The sequence below is a fragment of the Heteronotia binoei genome, chromosome 1, assembly GCF_032191835.1.
Source record: "Heteronotia binoei isolate CCM8104 ecotype False Entrance Well chromosome 1, APGP_CSIRO_Hbin_v1, whole genome shotgun sequence".
NCBI lineage: Eukaryota > Metazoa > Chordata > Lepidosauria > Squamata > Gekkonidae > Heteronotia > Heteronotia binoei.
In genome coordinates, this window is record NC_083223.1 from 196,948,423 (window position 1) to 196,969,165 (window position 20,743).

Genomic DNA, 20,743 nt, shown 5'->3' on the forward strand with positions numbered 1-20,743 from the left:
TACTTTTAAGGCCCTTTACGACCTGGGGCCTCCATATCTCTGGAACCACCTCTCCCCATATGAGCCAGGCCCTGAGGTCACATCTCCTTGTGATCCCTGGTCCTAAGGATGCCCGACTGACTTCAACAAGATCCAGGGCCTTTTTAGTCCGGGCCCCCACCTGGTGGAATGAGCTCCCACTGGAGATCCAGACCCTGCGGGACTTATCCAAGTTTCACAGGGCCTGTAAGACAGAGCTCTTCCACCAGGCTTTTGATCCAGCTTGTGTCCCCTGAAGTCATCGCTTCCCCCGGCCTTATCAGCATCTTACCATCTAGGTGCTTAAGTTACATTGGATACTATTTTGATAATTCTGTAATTTTGCAGATTTTGTAATTAAGATATTGTCTAGTCTGGATGTGGTTTGTTTAATGTTTCTGTAAGGTTTTTAATGTTGTAGGCCGCCCAGAGCCCACTTGTGGGATAGGGCAGGGTATAAATAAAAAAATTAAATTACATTTAAAATTAAACTTTCCAATTGGTGCATGGGGAAGGTTTGAAGCAGGGAGGAGGTGTGCCTATTGTGAGCTTTTGTGACAGAAGGCCTCCCAAATAAGGAGATAAGGAAGTATGAGTATAGCGAGCAAGATGACAGCTCTGAGAACAGAAGTCACTGGAAGCAGGAGATATACAGATGCATTTTTTTTCCTGCATTACTCTTGAAAAGCTTATTTTCTAGGTCCAATCCACCCACCATCTAAGAATTAATTTAGTTCGCTGAACTTCCCTATATACAAAAGGCAGTTTGATGATTTAGTTGTGTGATCTTTCCAAAGAAGTGTGTAAATTTGCTCCCCCCAGAAAGCCTGCTGATTTTTCCTTTATAAAGCTCTTGCAACTCATTTCCAAACTGTATTTTAAATTGGAAAAGTTCAAAAGAATTTGAGAGTCCTTGGAAGGTATCTTACTTTAAGTCATTTGCATAAAATAGATAGTTCTGTGATTATGCAAACATACACTGTGTTGGATTCTTGCCCATGTTATCAAAGTCATGCTGTTAAACCAGTGTGATATAGTGCTTATAGTGCTGGACTGAGACTAGAAAAGGGTTCAATTCAGATTTGCCATAAAATTTACTGAGTTGCCTTAGACCAATCATTCACTTTAAACTCAACCTCCCTCATAGGAAGGTTATGAAGATAAAGCAGAGAACATGAGAATCATGCATACTGCATTACAGGAACATCAGAATAAAAATCACTAAGTAAATTTTGTCAACTGGATGAAAATGACTGTATGAACACTGTGAAACTGCAATGAGTTAAAATCTGTAGCATAGTTCTGATTAGATAGTTTCAAAGCTTCCTTTATACTGTGTCTTCAGTTTTATTTTTTCCCCTTTATAGCATTATCACTGATGGAAGAGGTAGCACTCTTCCCTGTACTGGAAATATAATTTTAAATATTCATCTAATATGATGTGGAAAGAAGGAGAAATTTGTTGCTAACTAGTTTGACTTGAACATTCTCCTTCTGAAAGCTTATAAACTTTTATAAAACTTTAAATAATGAGAACCTAAAGACATCTTGTAAATGTCTTAATGCTGATGACCAGGAAAATGTGATGTTAATTGATATGGATATAAAAGCGTTCAGATTTTATAATAGTAAGTAGTATTGGAGGATAAGTTTTTATGAGTTTTGCCACTGATTTAGTTGGCCAAGTTGTTAATATGTAATTTCTTTATGAAGTCGCAGATTGCCTTGCTCCACATGTTGAAGATGCAGATGTTCATAACAAGACATACAGGACTGGAGATAAGTTAATAATCAGCTGTCATGAAGGATTCCAGATCCGTTACCCTGATTTAGACAACATGGTTTCAGTATGTCAAGATGATGGAACGTGGGATAACCTACCCATTTGCCAAGGTTTAGTACACCAGAACATCCTATTTTAATCGCACTTTGTCATAGTGTAATACATTTTTGTTGCCTAATAGTCAAAGGAGATAACAGCTATCAAGTGAAAAAACATCTCAACAGAAAGACTTTTTCCTATAAAGCTGGGCATTTAGTTGAGACCATTTAGTTTACATACCACTTACTTCAGTGAATGACCATTGCATTTTCACTGTTGTTTATTTTGTATGGTCTTGCAGAACCCATTGTATTAAGAAGCTAGGATTGCTCTATTCTAGGATTGCTCATTTGATAGAATTCTTAGTAAATTCTAAATGTATTTATGGAATGCAGTTCAATTCATGCCATTGTATTTTCAGTAGTTGCCCCAACGTTTAGAAGTTCACTGCCAAAGGAGGCTTCCTTTGCCTCCTACTCAGTCTGATGTTTGATGAAAACCTGTTCATAGCACCCAAGGTCAAAAGTTCAGGGGTGCTCCTGGAACCCTCTTTAAATATGGAAGCCCAGGTGGCAGCCACCGCCAGGTCAACCTTCTATCATCTATGGCTGATAAGGTAGTTGGTCCCCTACCTCGAACGCAGCAACCTGGCTACAGTGATCCATGCCACAGTCACCTCAAGATTGGATTACTGCAATGCCCTCTACATGGGGCTGCCCTTGTCTCAAACCCCGAAGCTCCAGTTAGTACAGAATGCAGCAGCCAAGTTGTTAATGGGCCTTCCTATACAGGAACACATTCAACCTGTGCTGAAAGCGCTGCACTGGTTGCCTAAAGCATACCGGGTCCGTTTCAAGGTGTTGGTTCTCACCTTTAAGGCCCTATATGGCCACGGGCCTGCATACCTGAGGGACTGCCTTTCGCCACATGTTCCCTGGAGAGCACTTCGGTCTGGTTCGCAAAATCTACTTATAATCCCCAGCCCTAAGAGACCAGGCTCATGACACCTAGAGCCAGAGCCTTCTCTGTAGTGGCCCCATGCTGGTGGAATGAGTTGCCGGAAGAGGTCAGGGCCCTGCGGGAGCTCATACAGTTCCACAGGGCCTGTAAGACGGCACTCTTCCACCAGGCATTTGTGAACTAGGTTGCTGGCCACTACAGCTTAATGCAACATATGAACCACCACCAACAATCTACTGTACAGCAGCTGCAGAGAGGACAACTAAGATCTTTTGTACAGAGAATTACAAATTTGGAAATGATTAAGATCATAGCACTAAAATTTTTATGTATTTATGTTTATTTTATTCTGTGTTTTATGGTTTTAATGTTATACTATTATGTTTATTCATGCATGCACATATCTGTGTGAGCTGCCCTGAGCCTGCCTCGGTGGGGAGGGCGGGATATAAGTGGAACAAAATAAATAAATCTGCCTAACTAGACTTTATGGGCATGCATGGTTTCTGCTGACTTAGATGTACCCCATGTGTTTTCAGGTAGCTTCTAATAAAATAAATGCATTATTTGACAAATCCATGTTCAGTGTTCAAACTGATCCCACACTGGCTGCAGATATATATCGTAAGCACCACTACAGTTCTAGCTGTGTTCCACATTCAGCTTCTCCCCACAATCCAAGTCAGTTCCCCTACTCATGAGGAGTGCTGGGACCCAGATCCTGTGGTGATATGTCTCTCTCCTAGCATTTCTTTAGCAGAGAGGAGGCCTCGGGCCACCAAGTGTGCCTTCCTGTGGCTGCCCCATGCCTCAGTCCTAGCCATCAACCTCCTCCACTTCTGGGATGCTTGGTGAGGGGTGGGGGCGTGATTGTGGGCAGATCCTGCTGGGACCTTCAGGAAGGGTTGCCAATCCCCAGGAGGGCGCAGGGGATCCCTTGCTCTGGAGGGCCTCCCCCCACTTCAGGATCATCAGAAAACTGGGTGGGGAGGGAAATGTCTGCTGGGCACTCTATTATTCCCTATGGAGACTGATTCCCATAGGGTATAATGGAAAATTGATCCAAGGGTATCTGGGCTCTGGAGGGGCTGTTTTTTGAGTTAGAGGCACTACATTTTCAGCATAGTATCCAGTGCCTCTCCCCAAAATTCCCTTCAAGTTTCAAAAGGATTAAACCAGGGGATCCAATTCTATGAGCCCCAAAAGGTGCCCCTATCCTTCATTTCCAATGGAGGGAAGGCATTTAAATGATGTGTGGTCCCTTTAAATGTGATGGCCAGAACTCCCTTTGGAGTTAAATTATGCTTGTCATAACCTGGTTCTTGGCTCCACCTCCAAAGTCTCCAGATATTTATTGAATTGGACCTAGCAGCCACTACCTTCAGGCCTGAGAGCTCTGCAGGCTCAAGTGGCAGTACTGGTTCAGGGTTCTTTTTATGAGACATTCATTGGAAAGTATCTCACTGGGAGGGTCTGTCAAGGTGGAACTTAAGGGCAGGTTGTCCTTCTCTGAGGACTCCTCTTCTCATGCTAACCCAGGGTAGTCTGTGATACCTTGTTCCAAACAATTATACTGACTCCTGCAGGAGACAGGAAATGTTGAATGTGAGGATGTCTTATCATATATTATTTTTACTAGGCATAATACTTTATTAATGTTGATTTTAACTATTTTATTATGCCTATAATCTGCCCTGAGCCCATTATGAGAAAGGGTGGAATATAAATTTACAAAATAAAAAATAAAAATAAATCAGGGCTTTTTTTTTAGCAGGAACTCCTTTGCATATTAGGCCACACACCCCTGATATAGCCAATCCTCCTGGAGCTTACAGTAGACCCTGTATTAAGAACCTTGTAAGGTCTTGGAGGATTAGCTACATCAGGGGGGGTGTAGCCTAATATGAAAAGAAATTTCTGCTAAAAAAAAACGCCCTGCAAGGCATTATGAGAGAGAAGTGGACATTATTGGTCAGTACCCATTTAACACCTTTAATATCAACATAGGCCTAGTTATCTCGCTTGGATATTTACAAAGCACCTATATTTTTATGATTGAGGGTTTTCATCTGGAAGAATACAAACTTCACCTGTCACTTAAAATTAGGTGGAATAAATGTAAATTAGTGGGATAAAATAAATTTAGGTGCATTTCAAAGAGAAGACAGAGGGCCCCAATATACATTCAGAAGCAAAATGTAACAAGAAGTGGAAAGTTTCAGCAGTTTCTTCTTAAAATAGATGCACAGTATAGATTTATAAAACAGCTAAACTGCTTTGCATTGCTATATTTTCTGAGTTTAGTGAAATTAAAATAGCCTAAAAATATAGTAAACACAAGCCAATTGACTTATCTCCAGAGACTAAATGCTAACCCAGATTTCAAATAACAAAATGCTTTCAAATATTCTTAGATCGCTTTAACATGTTTCCAGTAGAAGCAACATTCATTTTGATAGAGCAGCTACCAAGTTTATTCTGTCTGTTGGACAAACATGCAGCTTTTATTGTTCCAGTAAAACAACTGAGATGGTGTAGGTGCTCAAGCACTGAGTTTCTCACCCATATTAGGAGGGGAAGGCCCAATGTTCTGTCACAGCTGAGGTTTTTAGAAAGACATTGAAATTACAAGCAAGGGGACACACTAGGCTGAGGGGTGCCCACTCGCCCGGCTACCAGACAAGACTGTGGTGGCCAATGGAACTGTTACCTGGTCTTTATGCTCTAAAAAAGCTTAAATCGCAGATATGTTTAGTGTGCCTCAAAACAGATAACACACCATCCTACACAAAAGGGCAAAAACATGAAATCCGTTTCTGAGAGTGAATCTACTGCTAAACAGCATTGTGAGATGAAAAGTCTCTCTGACACCTAACAGGAGGAGTTTGTTCCCTTCCTGTGTGGGCACAATCAAGCTCAGTGAGGAGGCCCAAAGACCACCTATGATGCAGCTGAAACAAAAGGCTAGGGTTGCCAAGTCCAATTAAAGAAAAATCTGGGGACTTTGGGGGTGGAGCCAGGAACAAGGATGTGACAAGCATAATTGAACTCCAAGGGAGTTCTGGCCATCACATTTAAAGGGACAGCACGCCTTTTTAAATGCCTTTCCTCCATAGGAAATAATTAAGGATAGGGGCACCATCTTTTGGGGCTCATAGAATTGGACTCTCTGGTCCAATATTTTTGAAACTTGGGGGGTATTTTGGGGAGAGGCACTAGCTGCTATACTAAAAATCTGGTGCCTCTACCTCAAAAAATAGCCCCCCCCAGAGCCTCCAATACCCATGGATCAATTCCCTATTATTCTCTATGGGAATCGTTCTCCATAGGGAATAATAGAGTGCCTAGTAGACATTTCCCTCCCCCCCACACACACTTTCTAAAGGGGGGGCCTCCATACCAGGGAATCCCCCCTCCCTGCCCCCTCCCTCTCTCTCTCACACACACAAACACTTACCGTACTTGGTCTTCTTCCAGCAGAATGTGCTTGCTGGGAAAACGAAAGTAAGGCTGCACAGGAAAAGAAAGGGAGGGGCCGTTCCTGTTTCCTGTGCAGCCTTAAAGGGCCGTTCCTATTTCCTGTGCAGCCTTAAAAATGGATCCCAAGCTGTAAAACAACATGATGCCTACAGGTATGTTCTCTCTCCCCCCGCCACCAGATTTTTTAAGAGCGGGGGAAGAGGCTGAAAATTCGGGGGTCCCCCACCAGGGCGGGAGGGTTGGGAAGCCTACAAAAGGCCCTGTCCATAAGTTCTTCTGTGGAATCCCCTGTGCAAGCACCAGTCATTTCCGACACTGGGGTGACGTTGCTTTCACGTTTTCATGGCAGACTTTTTACGGGGTGGTTTGCCATTGCCTTCCCCAGTCATCTACACTTTCCCCCCAGCAAGCTGGGTACTCATTTCACCGACCTCAGATGGATGGAAGGCTGAGTCAACCTGAGCCGACTACCTGAACCCAGCTTCCACTGGGGATCGAACTCAGGTCATGAGCAGAGCTTAGGACTGCAGTACTGTAGCTTTAACACTCTGCGCCACGGGGCTGTTCTGTGGAGCTCCATTTATTTCAGGGAGAACTTCTTGGGGAATTATTCCCAACTAAGGGCCTTGCTTTTCAACATTTTCTCCAGTTTTGGAACTGTTAACTTGTTAAATTGGTCAATTTTTCTTTAATATTTGTGTGAATCTTTAACAGGATTGATGACAATATGTATGATGTGGGACAACACACTTGACGGGCAAGGAATCAAGCTGATTGTTCAATTAACATACAGTCTAATTTCCAGTTACAAAGGATAATATGTAAAGAGGAGAGTGAGGCCTGTAAGAAATTAAGACTGACTTTTCATTAGTCTATGCTGAGTTCACAAGAATGCATTTGCCACAGTGATATGCTGAGCGTTGAGAGAAAGTGATCAGGCACGATGGGTAGTGAATATGAGAGTGAGTCAGGCAAGGAGGAGTGGTGTTCACTGTGGGGGAGAGAAGGGAATATATATATTTTTAGCTTGATAGCTGTAATTACGATGCTTTAAAAATAAGCAGCACTTTATAATAAAAGATACCTCCTTCTTCTTAATTTGCAGGTTGCCTGAGGCCGTTGGCTCTTCCTCATAGTTACATTAATATATCTGAGTTCGAGTCCTCCTTCCCAGTAGGAACAATGATATATTATCAGTGCTTTCCTGGATATAAACTAGAGGGGACAGAGTTCCTTGAGTGCATGTATAACCTTATCTGGTCAGATAGCCCACCTAGGTGCCTTGATGTGGAAGGTAAAACATCTTTTTTAAAATTTCATTATCAGTTAACAATCAGTATATTTTTACTTGGGCCATTGTTTTCCCACTTTGTCCATCTTATTTTTTTTCCTCAAAATGTGTAAGCAGCATTTGTTTTCTTGCTCATTGTTTGAATACAGTGTTATGATAGTATTTAACTTAATTATTAAAATTGTTTTCAATCTGTTCGGTAACATTGCTTACTACAGTGCTTGCATATATTATGAAAACTGTTACCTTAATATTGAGATGCCCAGGCTAGAAGCAGAATTTCTACTCACTTATTCAGGTCTGATTTTTTTTTTTTCTTGAGGATGGCCAGACAGTTACCCCTCAATTTAGCTCGCCCTGGTTATGGGAATATTAGTATCTGCTATTCTGACTAGGCCAGAAATAAAGCCTGCAAACATTAGTTTGCAAATTGAGAGGCAGGCTTGCAAACATGTGCTTTATTTTCCCACCCTCTCAGCTCTTCAGTGTGAGTTCTTCTCTCTTCCTTTGTTGGCTTTATAGTCACTAATTATGGCCTGGAAACTTTTCAGTCTGAAGATGGATTTCATAATGAATGGGAAAAGATACTTATGTTTTATTAAGTCATGTCATTATGAGATTTGCCCAAAGGTACCTAAATTGTAGCACTGATACCTACATTCAAGATTCCTGCAAGTCCTGGACACTTGTTCTTTCTTTATGAAAATCTAGGGCCTCAGTCAAATAATCTGGAAAAGATCAAAATATGTTGGTTGGTGAAATGGATTCATGGGAATTTTATGGCAGGTTAAATATGAAGAAGTGATTGTGGTAGATTTGGCATTTGCAGTCACTGAGCTATAGTAGAGTTATTTGATATGTATGAGCTGAGTTGAAGGAAGGGAAAGGGAAAGGTCCCCTGTGCAAGCACCAGTCGTTTCCGACTGGGGTGATGTTGCTTTCACAACGTTTTCACAGCAAACTTTTTATGGGGTAGTTTGCCATTGCCTTCCCCAGTCATCTACACTCCCCACCCACCCCCCAGCAAGCTGGGTACTCATTTCACCGACCTTGGAAGGATGGAAGGATGAGTCAACCTCGAGCCGGCTACCTGAAAACTCAGCTACTGCCGGGGATCGAATTCAGGTCGTGAGCAGAGCTTAGGACTTCCGTTCTGCAACTTTACCACTCTGCGCCATGGGGCTATTGAGTTGAAGGAAGAGAGTGGGGAAAGAGAGCATTCAAACCATTACCATATTTCTTAGAGTAAAGAACATTCAATGCATTGTGCTGATATTTTAAGGGAAGTATTCATAACTATTCCAAGGTCAATATCTTGAGAAGATACTGAGAAGTTTATTTCAATCTGTGGAGCCCTCCAGTTTATCATTGTGCTATTTCTGCAGTCCTACATGGATTATGCACAGGACAACCATAGAGAAGTTTCTAGAACGGGTGTTAAACATGTGGTTTGTGGGTCAAACTGCCCCCCCAGAGGGCTTCAATCAGGCTTGCGGGGCTCTCTTCTCCCCCTCCTGCCTCACCCTGCGAAGCTCCAAGGCTGTGGACGTTCATAGCTCCTTCTGCCTTCTCTGCTAAAGCAGAAGCGAAGCTGCGGAGAAAATGCAGAATGGATTTCCCACTCAGGCCTATGGACAGAGCAGACCGGAATGGGAAATCTAATCCATATTTTCCTTGCAACTTTGTTTTAATGGAGAGGTTTAGCTTCCCAGCATTCCTATGGCCAACTGAAGTTTTCTGGAGTTATGTCCTTGTACCTCAAACATTGATGCTCTGAGTCAGCTTTGTCTCTTAATGGACATAAGGACTAGTTTCTAGTGAGTACTTTGACTTGGGAACCCACAGCCAATGGGGAATATTACACAGGCTCACGGGCCACTGCTAATCTGAGTAGACCCGGGGCAGGGAGGAAAAGCTTGCAATACCTTGCCATTTCATGTTTTCCCAAGCTGAGAGTATTTTATCTTTTTTAGTTTTCTGCTGTGAGATCCTTGTGGTTTTCCTTGATGTTTTATTTTTAAAATTGCATTGCAAAATCCCACTATTCCCATACCTTTCTGTTTTAAACAAAATATTGCAAGAGTTTTAAGCATGTTTGTATTTTAAGTTAAAAAATAATAGCTTTTATTGTGTTTGTCTGTGTCTTTTACAACATCTCCTCTATCTGGCATTACATTTTCGGACACACATGGCTCAACCCCACAAAGTCCCATTTATGTCAGATCCACCCTCCTAACAAATTAGTTTGACACCCCTATAGAAGCTAATAAAACCTTCCCCCTTCCTTCCCTCTCCCCCATGCCAATTTCCTGCCTTTTACACCATGAAAAAGAGGAGGAAGAGCCACCTGTCCTTCATATCTTCCATAGCTGAGAGGGATGGTCTTTTATCAAAGCTTCTTCTCTGAGGAAAAGATTGTACTTAATTTTTCTCCCCTATGAGGAAAACAGGACAATTTCTTTTTCCCCAGTATTTCTCAAAGGATGTACAGGAGTTTTAAAAGTGAGAGAGCCTGTGAAAATGGCTTCCAAAGCTCTGTTTTAAAAATGTATGTCCTGTGGGGCGAAATTTCCCTATTCTGATGACTACACATTTCTCAGGCTTAGTGAGGAGCACAGTTTCTCCAGATGCTCTGTCTGTAAGCAGTTCACACCAAAGGCAAAGCATGATTGCATCTCCTAACTTAAGGTAGCTTTAAGGGAGAAAGATCTTTGCAGGTTTAATGAGGGTGTGATCATACATGAAACCATCTTGGAAAAAGCATGGCCACAGCTTATTTATTTTACAACAGACAAAGGAGAAATGACACAGCATAAAGACGAGCCCTAGTATTGGGCAACCTGCCCGCTGCCTAATGCACCCATCCTCCAGCTCGCTTGCTCAGTGGTTGACCTTTAAGTGGCAGAGTACTGGGATGTATGTAGGCACTGGCATCTGCAGTGACCTTGCTATCTGGGGTGAAAGGGAGCTGGCAGCCCCCCACCTGGGCCTGCTTGGACCTGGCCGCTTCCCTCCAGCCTCCCTCTGTCTCTTGTCCTGCAAACCATGGTGGAGGTAAGTCTCAGCCGTGCTTCTCTTTCCATTTCTGAAAACTGTCCAAGTCTGGCAGCTCTTCAGGTTCCTAAAAGGCACTCTGAGACTGGTTCCGATGTTTTCAGGTTCATCCTTAGAGCCACCTAAGACAATACCTCAGTTTCAGTGCATACTGCTTCAAGTTACACCATTTCCGAGATGTCTCTTAATAAAGTGCACTACAAACACAAGCACTATGACAAGACAGAGGACCTCTATCTTAACCCAGATGCCTTCAGTTTCAAAAGTACCTTGGACCCAGGACATAACTCTGGATCAAACCCAGCTGGACAACATAAAAGAGGTAGTGCTGATCCCACAGGCATCCTTGCCATCAGAACACTCCCCTGTGCCTATGCGTTCCATGACAGAGGGTGAACTCCTCAAACCCAAGCCAGTAACATTGGTTCCAATTTTGTCATCTGCTGCCTGCCCTAACATCCGTCAATGTTACAGCACACTTGGGTTTTAATACCACAATTCATCTCATTCTGTATGTAAATAAGTGGTATAGGATGATGTTAATCCTATTTTTTTTCTTTTATTTTCTTTCTTCTGTTTGGATAAAATTTGTTCCATCTGAATGATATGAAGGATGCAAATAAAATTGAAATTATTTAAAAAAAATGTTACAGCACACTCAGATCTGTTTGAATATGAGCTGAGGTCTCTGTATCAAAATCCTTACCAGTATTCTGGCTGTATCCTTATGGTCCTCGCAAAAATTACCGTTATGCAACATGCAGATGACACCCAGCTCTATCTGTTGATGGGCAGCCAATCCGACTCCTCCCCAGAAGACCTGGCCATGGCGCTTCAAGCTGTATCAGGGTGGCTCAGACTGAGTCAACTGAAATTGAATCCAACAAAGATGGAGAACCTGTACCTAAGTCGTCACAGTCTAGGAACTGAGGTTTCATTACGGACCTTTGACGGGTCACTACTTACACCGATGCCCGAAGTTAGGGGTGCTCCTGGATCCCTCCTTAAATATGGAGGCTAAGGTGGCGGCCACTGCCAGATCCACCTTTTATCACCTTTGGCTGATAAGACAGTTGGTCCCCTACCTTGAATGCAACGACTTAGCGACAGTGATCCACGCTACAGTCACCTCAAGATTGGATTACTGCAATGCCCTCTATATGGGGCTGCCTTGTCTCAAACCCGGAAGCTTCAACTAGTGCAGAAGGCAGCAGCCAGGTTGCTATTGGGTCTTCCCTTATGGGAGCATATTCAACCTGGGCTGAAAGCACTACACTGGTTGCCTATTGCATACCAGGTTCGTTTCAAGGTGCTGGTTCTTACCTTTAAGGCCTTATATGGCCAGGGACCTGCATACCTTAGGGACCACCTTTCCCCACATGTTCCCCGGAGAGCACATTGGTTTGGATCAAAAAATCTGCTTTTGGTCCCCGGCCCTAAGGAGGCCAGGCTCATGACAACTAGAGCCAGGGCCTTCTCTGTAGTGGCCCCACGCTGGTGGAACGAGTTGCCAGAAGAAGGGCCCTACAAGAGCTCATACAGTTCCGTAGGGTCTGTAAGATGGCACTCTTCCACCAGGCATTTGCAAACTAGATTGATGGCCACTACAGTCCTCAGGAAACATCTGGACCACTTCTTGCAAGCTGCCCTGTAGCAGCAGCGGAAAGGACCATCTAAGACCTGCCTACAGAGAACATAAATTTGAATTTAAGACCATAGCACCAAAATGTTAACTTTTTATGTTTTTAAACTGTTCTATGGTTTTTATGTCTTTTATATGTTTTATACTCATGCATATGCTGCCCTGAGCCCACTTTGGCAGGGAGGGCAAGATATAAATGGAATTAAGTAAATAAATAAATTATAAAGCCAGGATTCTATATCCCCCCTCCTTGCTCAATCCAACTCATTCTGCATGCAGCCCAACTGCCAGGCATCCTCCATCTGCTTTCTTTGGACAAGACTGTGACTTGTTACTGGATCTAGAACCAGACCCTTGTCTGTATAATCCCCAATGAGATTATGAACAACTCTTTTATACTGAACCAGACTGTAACTGTTCTCAGAACCATCTCCAGAGGACATTGTGGCAGAGAGCCTACTACCTACTTGCCAAGTGAGGACTTTCCATCTTTGTGGCAAACAGTTTATTTGTATGGGTAAATCATTAGAGATGGTGCCTTCCCATGGGCCACTCACCCCATCTTTAAAGTAGTGGATCCTGGCTCTACTGGACTTGTTGCTTTTCCTATGTGGATGAGCTGTTGAAGGTGACAACTGGGCCCCGACTATGACTTGTCTCTGTCTCCACTTCAGCTTGAAGAATTTATAATAGAACTCAACATGAAATTTGCTTTTTCCTTTCCCACCATCCTGTGGCTAATTCCCTGGTGATAGGCTTCATCCAGGGCTGTAGTAAAGGCACTGCAGTTACTTCAGCCCCAGTTACTCCATTAAAAGTATGCTAGCAATCCATTAATCAACGTTCTGCTGATTTTGAGATGCAACACTGTTTAAATAACATCAGCATTTGTCATTAAGAAAGAAAGTTACAATCCCACCTATTGAAGTTGTTAACAGCACCATGATATGTATTTTATGTATTTAATTGTTGCTTTATTGCTTCAAATTGTATTTTTGAATTGTTTTAAACTGACTGTCAGCCACCATGAGTCCGCTTGCAAAGAGGGCGGGATAGAAAATTAAAAATGATGATGATGTTGGAATATAGGGAACCAAATTCAGCAACACAGAACACTTAATTTCATGATTTCTCATCTGCATTCTGAAGAAATGCAGTTCCAAAATATCAAGCCTGTTCAACAACCTAGTGTAGTGGGCTATTTTAGATATAAATTGCATATAATATTCAATAATTCAGCAATTTCATGAATCTGAATTCTTTCAGAAAAAACTTGGATTAATTCTGTCTGGTTCTAGTCACATTACAATTAAACCTGTAATCTTGGTCTTAAGCATCATCTGTAGGCTCTTTATATTTGAGAGAGTGTCCACAATAACTGACCACCTGGTAATAATTGCTCAGACAAAACTCTTTCTGTAACATTTCCTTTGCGTGAGGATGTGCTTAAATGCCATGGCATTGTGGAATTTTAGTCCTGTATAGCTCTATAATCTTATGATAATACTTTGGCAATCTCTTTCTGTGAATCAGAAGATCTTGAGCACACCCACTCTCACATGCAGCTTCCTTGTCTATTCTGACTAGCAGTGGCTCTCCAGGATCTTAGGTGGAGGTCTTTCTATTACCTGCTATCTGATCCTTTTAATTAGAGATGTCATTGATTGAATTTAGGATTTTCTTTATGCAAGCCAGATGTTCTAGCACTGAGTTACAACCCGCTCCTTCTCTTTAGTAGACTGCCTTTCAATTGTCCAAAGCTGCTACTGGTTCTCTGACATCTTTTCCTGATCCAACTTATTTCATAGCACTCAATATCAGTAATGTGATTATAACTTCAGTGTATGTGGCAGGTGCAAAACAGGGAGAAAAGGTTAGGAAAGGTAAAACTCAGAATGAGCTTAGGCTGGCCAAAGGTGCTAAAAACAACAAAAAAGGGTTCTTTTCTTATGTTCAGAGTAAAAAAAAAAAAAGAGCAAGGACATGGTAGGCCCATTGCGAGGGCAAGAAAGTGAAATTGTAACAGGTAATGAAGAGAGGGTGGAACTGCTCAATTCCTACTTTTCTCAGTCTTCTCTTCTGAGGGAAACAGTGCTCAACATGGCAAAAACAGAACATATAAGGAGGGTATGAAGTTCCAACCTAGGATCAGCATAGGGGTAGTATATAAACACCTAGTTTCTTTAAATGAAACTAAGTCCTCAGGGCCAGATGAACTGCATTCAAGGGTTCTAAAAGAGCTTGTGGATGTAATTTCTGAGCCTCTGGCAGAGACTGACCAAGAGAGAGATCTTGGGGTCGTGGTAGATAACTCACTGAAAATGTCAAGACAGTGTGCGTTTGCAATAAAAAAGGCCAACGCCATGCTGGGAATTATTAGGAAGGGAATTGAAAACAAATCAGCCAGTATCATAATGCCCCTGTATAAATCGATGGTGCGGACTCATTTGGAGTACTGTGTGCAGTTCTGGTCGCCGCACCTCAAAAAGGATATTATAGCATTGGAGAAAGTCCAGAAAAGGGCAACTAGAATGATTAAAGGGCTGGAACACTTTCCCTATGAAGAAAGGTTGAAACGCTTGGGACTCTTTAGCTTGGAGAAACGTCGACTGCGGGGTGACATGATAGAGGTTTACAAGATAATGCATGGTATGGAGAAAGTAGAGAAAGAAGTACTTTTCTCCCTTTCTCACAATACAAGAACGTGCGGTCATTTGATGAAATTGCTGAGCAGACAGGTTAAAATGGATAAAAGGAAGTACTTCTTCACCCAAAGGGTGATTAACATGTGGAATTCACTGCCACAGGAGGTGGTGGCGGCCACAAGCATAGCCACCTTCAAGAAGGGTTTAGATAAAAATATGGAGCAGAGGTCCATCAGTGGCTATTAGCCACAGTGTGTGTATATATATAAAAAATTTTGCCACTGTGTGACACAGAGTGTTGGACTGGATGGGCCATTGGCCTGATCCAACATGGCTTCTCTTATGTTCTTATGTTCTTATTTTTGAGAATTCTTGGAGAACAGGAGAGGTGCTGGAAGATTGTGGGTGGCCAAATGTTTTCCCCATCTTCAAGAACAGGAAAAAGGAGGATCTGGGTAATTACCGACCCATCAGCTTGACATCTATACCTGGAACAAGTTTTAGAACAAATCATCAAACAGTCAGTCCTGGAACATTTAGAAAGAATGGATGTGATTATTAAAAGCCAGTATGGGTTTCTCAAGAACAAGTCATGCCAGACTAACCTGATCTCTCTTTTTTGAGAAAGTGACTACTTTGCTGGATTGGGGGAATGCTGTAGACATCATTTATCTTGATTTCCATAAGGCTTTTGATAAGGTTCCACATACTATCCTTGTTGACAAGTTGGTAAAATGTGATTTGGATCCTGTTACCGTTAGGTGGATCTGTAACTGGTTGACAGATTGCACCCAAAGAGTGCTTATGAATGGTTCCTCTTGGAGAGGAGTGACAAGTGGAGTGCCTCAACAATCTGTTTTGGGACCTGTTTTGTTCAACATCTTTATAAATGATTTGAAGGAATAGAGGGAATGCTTATTAAATTTGCAGATGATACTAAATTGGGAGGGGTTGCAAATTCAGTAGAAGACAGAAACAGGATACAGGATGACCTTGACAGGCTGGAAAACTGGGCTAAAATCAATGAAATGAATTTTAACAGGGATAAATGTAAAGTTCTGCACTTAGGTAGGAAAAATCCAATGCATGGTTATAGGATGGGGGAGACTTGTCATAGTAGTAGTATGTGCGAAAAAGATCTAGGGGTCTTAGTGGATCATACGCTGAACATGAGTCAACAGTGTGATGTGGTGGCTAAAAAGGCAAATGCAATTTTGGGCTGTATCAACAGAAGTATAGTGTCCAGATCACATGAAGTGATGGTATCACTTTATACTCTGCTCTGGTAAGACCTCACCTGGAGTATTGTGTTCAGTTTTGGGCACCACATTTTAAGAAGAATATAGACAAGCTGGAATGGGGCCAGAGGAGGGCAACGAAGATTGTGAGGGGTCTGGAGACCAAGTCCTATGAAGAAAGGTTGAAGGAGCTGCGGATGTTTAGCCTGGAGAGGAGATGGCTGAGAGGTGATATGATCACCATCTTCAAGTACTTGAAGGGCTGTCATGTAGAGGATGGTGTGGAATTGTTTCTTGTGGCCCCAGAAGGTAGGACCAGAACCAATGGGTTGAAATTAAATCAAAAGAGTTTCCCACTCAACATTAAGAAGAATTTCCTGACAGAGCAGTTCCTCAGTGGAACAGGCTTCCTTGGGAGGTGGTGGGTTCTCCTTCCTTGGAGGATTATAAACAGAGTCTAGATGGCCACCTGACAGTAATGAAGATCCTGTGAATTTAGGGGGAGGTATTTGTGAGTTTCCTGCATTGTTCAGGGGGTTGGACTAGATGACCCTGGAGGTCCCTTCCAACTCTATGATTCTTTGATTCTAGGGAGAATGATAGTGGGCCTATATAGTTAGTAGAGATTCCCACTAGGTAAGCAGAAAAAATATTTTTAGAAAGTAATAAATCTCCCTAAAACTGTAACACAAGAAAAAGCCTTATGCACAAATACACGCTTCACAGATTCCAGGGACTGAACGTTGGCTCATAAGGAGAATGACAGATGCAGTGAGAGGGAACAAAAGCATGTAAGGGAAAGGGACAGGCTAAGCAGAAAGTGAAAATGTCAAATTTTCCTCATCAGCTAGTCCTAGGAACAAAGGGCTATTCAAGCTGTGGTGCAAATAGCTATCATTTTCTGATCACTTAAGTAATTTTGAAGGGTAGTAGACAACCTAAAGCTCTGATTGGGATAGCCTGAGCCTTCCAGATCTCCATCAGATCTTGGAAGTTAAGCAAGGTTGGCCCTGATTAATGCTTGGCTAGGAGACCACTGAGGAATATCAGGGTTCCTACACAGAAGCAGGCAATGGCAAATGATGCTCTCTGTATTCTTGATGCTTCGGGGTGGGGGGACAGTGGGAGGCCCCACTGATGGACCGCCTGATGGCACTTGAATGGGGGGGGGGGGGGTTGGCCACTGTGTTGGACTGGATGGGCCATTGGCCTGATCCAACATGGCTTCTATTATGTTCTTAACCACCTCTGAACCACCTCACATTTCAGAGAGGTCTGAGAGAGAGCAGAGAAGCTCTGAGAGACAGCAGAGAATAAGTGATATAAGCTGGGAAAGTTGCTGAGAATTTCTGAGTTTGTGTGACTGCTGAAAATTCTGAGTTTGTGGTTGCTGGGGAATTGCTGTCTGTTTGGTTTGAGTGGGCTGAAGGTGAAGGTGATTGTTCCTGATCGATTAGGAGTGGCTGTGTTCCCCACCCTCTTTGCATTGTTAAGCTGAGCCTTGCCAGAGGCTGAGCACATTTCAGAGAGGTCTGAGAGAGAGCAGAGAAGCTCTGAGAGAGAGCAGAGAATAAGTGATATAAGCTGGGGAAGTTGCTGAGAATTTCTGAGTTTGTGTGACTGCTGAAAATTCTGAGTTTGTGGTTGCTGGGGAACTGCTGTCTGTTTGGTTTCAGTGGGCTGAAGGTGAAGGTGATTGTTGCTGATTGATTAGGAGTGGCTGTGTTCCCCACCCTCTTTGCACTATTAAGCTGCCAGATCCCTAATTTTCTTGTGCTCCCAATAAGGTAAGTTGACCCTCCAGAAGGGAAGCCACATAAACAGGATTTGAAAGGGGACTGTATATTTTTGAAAAAAGCTATCATGAAGGTAGAATGCCAGCAGGGGGGTGGGGGCTTTCCAGTGTTTTGCACTGAGTGTCACATGTATGACTATCTGCCCACAGGACAGAAGTCTTGGGTGTGTGCTCGATGCAAGGAGCTCCTGGTCCTCAGAGAATGAGTTCGTGCCCTTGAGGCCGAGGTAACTGACTTGGAGAAGCAGAGACAGTCAGTTAGGCACTTGGAGAAGTGCCCCACACCGATCATGGCAGCCCATTGCTGCCAGGTAGCATGAGTGTTGAGAGAGAACACGACACCGTGCTGAAGATAAGGGGAACGCGCCCTCAGAAGGGACCTCTTCTTCAGTTGGTGAGCGGGAATCCTTGCGTGCCAAGGATCCATCCCTGGGCAGGGAGAGGGGGGGGGGGGTCTTGGTAGTTGGTGATTCGATACTTAGGCAAATAGGCAGCTGGGTAGCAAAACCGCGTACTGACCGTATGGTGACTTGCCTGCCTGGTGCGAAGATAGCTGACATTGCGCATGTTGTAGATAGGCTGATAGACAGTGCTGGGGAGGAGCTAGTGGTCGTGGTGCATGTTGGCACCAACGATGTGGAGAAATGCAGTCATGAGGTCCTGGAGGAAAAATTTAGGCTGCTAGGTGGGAGACTTAAGGCCAGGACCTCCAAGGTAGCCTTCTCAGAAGTGCTACCTGTTCCACATACAGGGCTGGAGAGACAGGCACAGATTAGAAGTCTCAATGTGTGGATGAGACGATGGTGTAAGGAGGAAGGGTTTAAGTTTGTTAGGCACTGGGATGCTTTCTGGAACAAGCGAGAACTGTACAAAAGAGACGGTCTCCACTTGTCCCCAGATGGAACCAGGCTGCTGGCACTTAAAATCAAAAAGGTGGCAGAGCAGTTTTAAAACTAAATCTTGGGGGAAAACCGACAGGAGATGAAGTGTCTCTGGTTCAGGAGGACTCATCGCAAAGAGATGAAAGGTTAGCTGTTACTTTTCTACCGGGTAATGGATCAGAGTTGTCCACTGAGATGGTGACAAACAGTATGGAGCATCTGCCAAAGTCGCGAGGCGGCAGGAAGAAGGTTGCAGGCCTAACTTGCCTGGGAAATTATAGATGTTTGTATACAAATGCTAGAAGTGTTGGAAGTAAAATTGGTGAGTTGGAATGTTTAGTGTTGGGGGAAAACATAGACATTATGGGAAACTTGGTGGACATTGTTTCAGAAACTTGGTGGAATGAGGAGAATCAGTGGGACACGGTGATTCTTGGATATAAGTTATATCAGAAAGATAGGGAGGGAAGGGTTGGAGGTGGGGTGGCGCTGTATGTCAGAGAGGGTATACAGTCCAGTAAGATTGAGGTCAAAGAATTAGATTCCCTTCTAGAAATGCTTTGATTCGAAATAGAGGGCCCAAAAGGAAATTTAACTATGGGAGTTTGTTATCACCCTCCAAATCAAAAGATAGAAGACGATTATAATATGATGGAAGGATTAAAGATAGCGGCTAAACGTAAAAACTGTGTTGTAATAGGTGTTTTTAACTACCCGCAGATTGATTGGGTCAATATGTGTTCAGGTCGAGAGAAAGAGATTGAGTTTCTAGATGCTCTCAATGACTGTGCTATGGAGCAGAGGGTCACAGAACCTGCCAGGGGTGGGGCGATCCTGGATTTGGTCCTAAGTAATGCCCAAGACTTGGAGAGGGATGTAAAAGTGATCGTACCAGCTTGGGAGCGGTGACCATAACGTTATTGATTTCACCATTTGTATAAATAGAGAGTTGCCCCAAAAGACCAGCACAACCACGTTTAACTTTAAAAGGGGTAAATTCTCTGAGATGAGGAGGCATGTGAAGAGGAAACTGAAAGGAAAGATAAATACAGTCAAAACCCTTGGGGAAGCTTGGAGGCTATTTAAAACTACAATCCTAATAGCTCAGATAAAATATATACCACAAGTCAGGAAAGGCACAAACAGGTATAAGAAAAGGCCTGCATGGTTAACAAACAAATTAATGGAAGCTGTAAAAGGTAAGAAGGACTCCTTTAAGCGGTGGAAAGCTAGTCCAAGTGAGATTAATAAAAGGGAACACAGATTGTGGCAAATCAAATGCAAGACTGTGATCAGGCAGGCAAAATGGGACCATGAGGAGCGTATTACAAAAAACATAAAGACAACAATAAACATTTCTCCAAATATATTAGAAGCAGGAAACCAGCCAGGGAGGCAGTGGGACCCTTGGAAGACCAAGGGGTAAAAGCATTGCTGAAGGAGGATAGGGAAATGGCTGAGAAGCTGAATGCAGTTTTTGCCTCCGTCTTCACTGTGGAAGATGAGAAGTGTTTGCCTGCTCCAGAACCACTTATATTGGAAGGGGTGTTGAAAGACCTGAGTCAGATTGGGGTGACGAGAGAGGAGGTCCTACAACTGATAGACGAATTAAAAACTAATAAGTCAACAGGTCCGGATGGCATATATCCAAGAGTTCTGAAAGAACTCAAAGTTGAACTTGTGGATCTTCTGACAAAAATATGTAATCTTTCATTGAAATTTGCCTCCGTTCCTGAGGACTGGAAGGTACCAAATGTCACCCCCATCTTTAAAAAGGGTTCCAGAGAAGATCTGGGAAACTACAGGTCGGTCAGTCTGACTTCAATACCAGGAAAATTGGTAGAAATCATTATCAAGGACAGAATGAGTAGGCAAATTGATGAACACGAGTTATTGAGGAAGACTCAGCATGGGTTC

General features: G+C 43.1%; 1 protein-coding gene across 3 annotated transcripts in view; it reads left to right on the forward strand.

Annotated features, from left to right (window-relative positions):
- LOC132576790 (sushi domain-containing protein 4-like) overlaps positions 1 to 20,743 on the forward strand; it is a 209,255-nt gene that overhangs the window by 150,283 nt on the left and 38,229 nt on the right. The window contains exons 4-5 of one of the 3 annotated variants that reach the window (XM_060246089.1): positions 1,732 to 1,911; positions 7,386 to 7,574. The exons of 1 other annotated variant lie outside the window; for it this stretch is intronic. In XM_060246089.1, the coding sequence (XP_060102072.1) occupies positions 1,732 to 1,911; positions 7,386 to 7,574 (369 nt within the window). The remainder of the gene's footprint in view (positions 1 to 1,731; positions 1,912 to 7,385; positions 7,575 to 20,743) is intronic. One more of the 3 variants, XM_060246090.1, reaches the window with a different exon arrangement.